We start from the raw sequence: 6,694 nt of genomic DNA on the forward strand, positions 1-6,694 counted from the left end.
TCCTCTCCACGTTTCGTGCTTTGCTTCTCACTCGTTGCTCTTTGGTGTTTTTTAGGGCCTTTGACAATGTTTGTGACCAGTTTTGGGAGCAGATGAATGAGGCGATCCTCCAGCATAACACTGCGCGAACCACTGAGAGACCCGGGTAAGAAGCCCCTGCCCCCATCGTCCTGTTAGAGGAGACCCTGGAAGGTTTTACTGCAGAGACCGAGGACTTGGGAGGAGACGAAACACATTGGAACAATTAAAGAAAACGTGGTTGAGATTAGACATTCCCTTTAATGATCCCTTAATAACCCGGCGCACTGATTATTGAATATTCTTTATGTAGATAATAAAAATGAACAATTCAGTTTGATCCAGTGAAGAAATAGATTTAACTCCCCAGTGTGACGCCCCCTGCTGTTCAGTGTATGTCAGTGCGCATGACCAGCTGACGGGACGCACATGCTCAGTCTCCGCCCACAGTCAGGTCTCTGTATAGTGACCCTCTGTTACTGCAGGGAGCCAGTGCATAAGGAATATATTGTCTGCTGCCAGATGGGGGGAGGAGACTGATTCTGTACAGAGCCCGCCCCTAGCAGCACCAGGGGGAGGAGACTGATTCTGTCCAGAGCCCGCCCCTAGCAGCACCAGGGGGAGGAGACTGATTCTGTACAGAGCCCGCCCCTAGCAGCACCAGGGGGAGGAGACTGATTCTGTCCAGAGCCCGCCCCTAGCACCACCAGGGGGAGGAGACTGATTCTGTCCAGAGCCCGCCCCTAGCACCACCAGGGGGAGGAGACTGATTCTGTCCAGAGCCCGCCCCTAGCACCACCAGGGGGAGGAGACTGATTCTGTCCAGAGCCCGCCCCTAGCACCACCAGGGGGAGGAGTCTGATTCTGTCCAGAGCCCGCCCCTAGCACCACCGTTGGGGAGAAGTCTGATTCTGTCCAGAGCCCGCCCCTAGCACCCCCAGTGGGGAGGAGACTGATTCTGTCCAGAGCCCGCCCCTAGCAGCACCAGGGGGAGGAGACTGATTCTGTCCAGAGCCCGCCCCTAGCACCCCCAGTGGGGAGGAGACTGATTCTGTCCAGAGCCCGCCCCTTAGCAGCACCAGGGGGAGGAGACTGATTCTGTCCAGAGCCCGCCCCTAGCACCACCAGTGGGAGGAGACTGATTCTGTCCAGAGCCCGCCCCCTAGCACCACCAGGGGGAGGAGACTGATTCTGTCCAGAGCCCGCCCCTAGCACCACCAGGGGGAGGAGACTGATTCTGTCCAGAGCCCGCCCCTAGCACCCCCAGTGGGGAGGAGACTGATTCTGTCCAGAGCCCGCCCCTAGCACCACCAGGGGGAGGAGACTGATTCTGTCCAGAGCCCGCCCCTAGCACCACCAGGGGGAGGAGACTGATTCTGTCCAGAGCCCGCCCCTAGCACCACCAGGGGGAGGAGACTGATTCTGTCCAGAGCCCGCCCCTATATGAGGAGCAGATACAAGATGAAACTGGTGATCATAGTATGTGATATCTTTCTTCTAGCAGTGGTCTCCCATTTCTGGACGTTGGTGACTTCTTGGACAACCCCTTTAAGATTTCCATCACTTTCCCTTTTCAGAACCAGTCGTGCCTCTTGGAGATCGGACCGAGAAATGGGTCTTATGAACGCCATCGGGCTCCAGCCCCGAAATCCAAGCACCTCTGTGACATCGCAGGGCACGCAGACCCCTGCCCCCCAGCTACAGAATGCAGAGACCCAAACTGAGAGAGAGGTCCCGGAGACCCGGCCGGCCGCCCCGCGCGCTGAGGGTAAGACAACTCTTCCTGGAAATTTTCTCATCTTAGATTTGTTGACTTTCCTCCTTGTCCCGGGTCTTTGATCTCCTTGTACCTGGTGCAGGTCTCTGTCACAGTCATAGATTACAGGGGGATGGGCCCATAAGGACACCCCCTCTCTGTAGAGTCTCCCTTTAGCTGTCCTCATGGGACCGGCTCCTAATAACCCAGCGAGCGGACAGTATGGCGGGGGATTAGGAATCGGGTCTCTTATATTTCTAGCATCACATGTCGGCTATTCACGTAAATGTCTGAGCACAATATTCCTGCCCCAGTGGCCACCGTGTACAGTACTGCGCATGCGCCACCTCCTGAGCCTGCGCAGCCCCCAAGTATATCACACTGTATGCAGCAGTATATGGGGGTGTCAGCAGAGTTAGGGGAGTGTGTGTCTTCATGTAGTGTGTGTGTGTGTGTCCGTGTAGTGTGTGTGTGTCAGTGTAGTGTATGTGTGTGTCCGTCCCTGTAGTGTACGTGTGTGTGTGTCCGTGTAGTGTGTGTGTCTGTCCGTGTAGTGTGTGTGTGTCATTGTAGTGTGTGTGTCCATCCCTGTAGTGTGCGTGTGCCCGTGTAGTGTGTGTGTCCGTGTAGCGTGTGTCATTGTAGCGTGACACTTACTCTGTTCTTCTCTCTCCAGCCGGCTCCAGCAATGATCAGTCCGCACACGGCGCGTCTGAGGGCGCAAGAACTGCAGCGGAGTCTCAAGATGGAAGTCCAGAGTCTGCCGATGCGTCGGGCTCAGGTGGGATTATGGGATAGCTCAGACCCCCCCCCCCTCCCCCAATCCTTCCTGACAGCCGCACCCCAATACTGAAATAATAGAATTCCCCAGTAACTCCCCTTAGCTGATCAGTTGTGTGTCCGGGATCTGTCAGCAGCTGTGGATTGTGCCGTCCCTCTGTTACTCCTCCTGTCTCTGTCAGTGATGGCGCGCACGGTTAATAATCCAGTCTTACATTTCCAGGAGGATTATCAGAGGGCTGGTGTTGTCCATCGGCCTCAGTACATAGTCACATTCCCATAACACAACCCTGGGACGTATTTTCTTAGAACAACCTGTCAGGACTGGAGACTTCTGCCTCGCAGGTCATGTGATGATTCATCGGTCACATGGTCTAAGATGGGCTGCAGTACCGAGCACAGCCACTATACAATGTGCGGCGCTGTGCTTGGTCATCAGTGAAGAGGCTGCAGCGCTCGCCTGAATGCTGTGGCCTCTCCATCCAGCTGGTCTGTGGGGGTCCTGGGTGTTGGACCGCTACCAATCAGTTATTTCACCCCAGGGAGAATCCCTGTCAAATTGACTGTAATGCGGATCCTAAACTGCAGCCATGTTCCGGTTGTGTGACTCCGCCCTTATCCATGCTGCCCCGCCCCCATCCCCCGCTGTCTTCAGTATCTGACCTCTTATGCCGCCACTTTTTATGCTTCTCTCTCTGTTACGCTGCAGCCCTTCTCTTCCCTCACACTCTGCCCCTTCATGTCCGACAGGAGAGGGTCAGGAGGACGCTCTGAGCAGAATCCAGCGACTAATGGCAGAAGGAGGGATGACGGCCGTGGTCCAGAGGGAGCAGAGCACCACTATGGCATCCATGGGAGGTTTTGGCAATAATATCATCGTGAGCCACCGAATCCACCGCAGCTCACAAACCTCCACCGACCCGGCCTCCCGCACCTCCATCCCCCGCTCTCCGCAACCCTCCACATCTAGAGAAACTGTAGCCGAGCTGGAGCGGCAGCCGAGCCGGCCCCTGACCAACAACAATGCTGAAGGCGCCACGCCCCCGAGCAGCGGCATTCCTCCTGGCGTGGAGAGGTAGAGACGTGGCCAAGCCAACCTGGTACTGCTGTAAGGACAGACTGATCCCTACTACTGGGGACTCTCAAGCTGTGGACTATGGTGCTATAGACCTCTTGTAAGAGCCGACCCTCCGGCCGCCATTGGAGGGGGTGCAGAGCTTAGGATGACATTGCAGCCGGCCTTTCTCACACTGCCCCTTCCCTTCCCCCATCTTTTAGCGGGGAGCAGACGCCCCCCCGGCGCCCTTGTTATTTAGGGCTCCACTCTTGTACTTTCCCCTTTTGCTCCCTTGATAAAGGGTAAAATTCATTAAAGTCCTATTTTAATTTTTTGTTTTGTTTCTTGCTGTTTGAGGCGGGGGCTTTAGCACTAGTCCCTCCTGCCCCGCGAGGAGCTGCTATCAGACTGTTACTGCCCTCCTTGCTTTGTGTGAAGTCTAGGAGGGGTGCATGCACTACAGGGGGGGCCGGGGCCTCTCCCCATACCAGGCATGTGTGTCCGGGTGCCCTGCACCTCATTCCATGCAGTCAGGCCTGCGGCTCGTGCTGTTCCGTTACGATCAGCTGGCCATCCGTTCTCTCCACCACATCTGCCGGCAGTGACGCTATTGTGGCGTCCACTATGGACATTCAAGTCATTCTCTAGCCGTGGTCACAAGCCCTGCAGTCGTGGTCACAAGCCCTGCAGTCGTGGTCACAAGCCCTGCAGTCGTGGTCACAAGCCCTGCAGTCGGCCCGCTCACTAATCTGATGGTTGGGGGTTGCCAAATCTGTCCCGGCCGATGCTGCGGTGACTTCTACCACCTGCTGCTTCTTTCCTTTTATTTTCTACGTTTTGCCCATGTGACCTCCCCCGTGCCGGTCCGCACCAGCTCCGATCCCTTGTGTCTGCAATGTGTGTCTGAGTATATTGGATGAATTGTGCCCAAACCCCCTTGTTTTTTTTTGTCAGCCCTCCTTGCCAAAGGCCAGTAGCTGTGCAGCTCTTGAGTTTACCCTTTCCTTGCCGTTGATGGCGGCAGCGCAGTAGTTGCCCATATGTCTGCCACCTGGGCGAGCTCATCCAGACGCCTCTTCTGCCCACTAGTGCACACCCGGCAGGCGCCTGATCCGTGTTACAGGCCGGGTCTCAGATTGAAGCTCTTGCATGAGAATTCCCAGAGCAGACGTGAGTTTCTTGCGTTAGGTTCAGGCCGCTGTCCCTGTTTGCTCGTTTGTTTTTTTGGTTTTAATTTATGCACCCCCCCCCCCCCCTCCCCTGTTCATCGCCTGCAGTGGGCTCAGGGGGCGCTCATGAGGATGCACATGTCAGGATAGCCGCTAGCTGGGATCTGTGTGGCCTGAGGCTGTCCCTCTTCATCATGTCATCCTCACCGCAGCCCCCCGGACCCCACCGCTCAGCGCCCACATAACTAACACATCACCGCCAACCGTTCCTCACATGACTTTTTTTTGTTTTCCGGTCCCGCAGAGCGTTGCCCCACAGTAATAGCTTCAGTATCTATCGTAGCGCCTCGCTTTATGTCCTGTTATATCATTAATCTTGACGGCAGAGCATATTCCGATGAGTACTGGCGGCCATTGCTTCAGTACCTTGCACATCAGTCAGAACTGCAGAGCATCACTCCAGCGCCCCGCTGTAACATTATAAGAGTTGCGGAGCCGCGGCCGCTCCGGTAATCTGTAACGCTTGGTTGGTTTGCTCTTATGTGTAACACTTTATTTTTCGAGGTGCTGTGCAAAGCCTCATTCCAATAACCCATTGTGACCTTTAGGGCATGACTCAATTCATGTAACAGTTGTTGAATCTGCAGAGCATTGCGCCAGTAAACCCTGTGACACCAACAGAATCTTCTGTGTTTTGAGTTTTTCTTGGGAAGGGGGAGGGGGGTGAAATTCCAGGTTTGCTTGAAACCAGTGTTTAAGAGGTTAAGAGGACAGTGGCTGCTGCGCCTGGTTCGCCGGTGGCGCCTGTCACTTGTCACCCGCCCGCCGTTACATGACCAGATGCCTTGTTTTAATTGGCTTCTTGTTGGGTCCCTCTGATGGAGCTGTTCACATTGTCTTTGGCCCACAAGATAGCGTCTTGTTTGCCGGCCTGTTGAGCCTCGGTAATTGGTCTCCGCTGAGACATCTGGCAGAATGAGGGCGACGGAGAGAAGAGGCGGCCGGAACCCTCGTCACAACAACCATCCGCTCGTCTACATTTGGCAGGAGGTTTACAGAATAACACGTCTATCATCTGCCACAAAGCCAAACGCTCCATAAAACAAGCCGCCTTATAGCCCAACGGCACGTTCCGTCATACATGGCGGCGGGCTTATTAATTAGTATAATCTACGCCCTGATCAGCAGCGACGTGGATGGAACGCAGGGCAACGTGTAAAGGAACAATACTTTCACTTTTATATACAAACTGCCCTTTAAATGATCGAGATTGTCGACAAGAAGGAGGTTTGGAACGCGGGAAGATCCTCCTCTAGGGTTAGAAACGGCACCGAGCCTGACTATGGGCGGTCACCTGTATTGTACCTCCAGGGAAGAGCTGCAGTACTACAACTAACCAGAGTGTGGCGCTGATTGTTTTTGGGTGGGTCACTGCACTGTACACATGATGGGGATAGTAGTTTAAATAGAGAAAGGTAAATGCCCTCAATATTTGATGTGACCTTTGCCCTTTGGAGGGGGAGCCCTGGAAATGATGATCCGGCCCCCACAGATATAGCCCAGTCTGTCTGGGATGACATGAAGAGACAGAAGGATTGGAGCAAGCAACATCCAGAGAAGATTGTGGGATTTGTCCCCGCCGTCATATTGGAGAACAATCTCCTGGCCTAGTTCCCCCCCAAAACACTATGTGCAGCATTTTTTCCATTACTGCCTAAAACTTGTGCACAGCACGTTCTTGCTGTCCGTATACAGGGGTGTTATATGTGGGACACCACCCCTCCCCCTACAAGGCTTAACCCTCGGGCTAGTTTGCTCAGTCGTCCTAGCCATCGGCTTCTTCCAGTAGACTTATAGGCTCTAGATGATAAAACTTGATCTGCTGAACTTGAAGGGATCAGTGATGGACTTAAA

General features: G+C 54.5%; 1 protein-coding gene across 1 annotated transcript in view; it reads left to right on the forward strand.

Annotated features, from left to right (window-relative positions):
* Window positions 1–5,463, forward strand: part of AMBRA1 (autophagy and beclin 1 regulator 1) — a 67,351-nt gene extending 61,888 nt beyond the window's left edge. Inside the window, 4 exon segments of the mRNA XM_075280762.1 lie at window positions 56–145; window positions 1,596–1,786; window positions 2,451–2,555; window positions 3,305–5,463. Coding sequence (XP_075136863.1) covers window positions 56–145; window positions 1,596–1,786; window positions 2,451–2,555; window positions 3,305–3,633 — 715 coding nt within the window. The 3' untranslated portion in view covers window positions 3,634–5,463.
* The last annotated feature ends 1,231 nt before the right edge of the window (window positions 5,464–6,694 follow it).

Source organism: Leptodactylus fuscus, chromosome 7 (assembly GCF_031893055.1).
Source record: "Leptodactylus fuscus isolate aLepFus1 chromosome 7, aLepFus1.hap2, whole genome shotgun sequence".
Taxonomy (NCBI): domain Eukaryota; kingdom Metazoa; phylum Chordata; class Amphibia; order Anura; family Leptodactylidae; genus Leptodactylus; species Leptodactylus fuscus.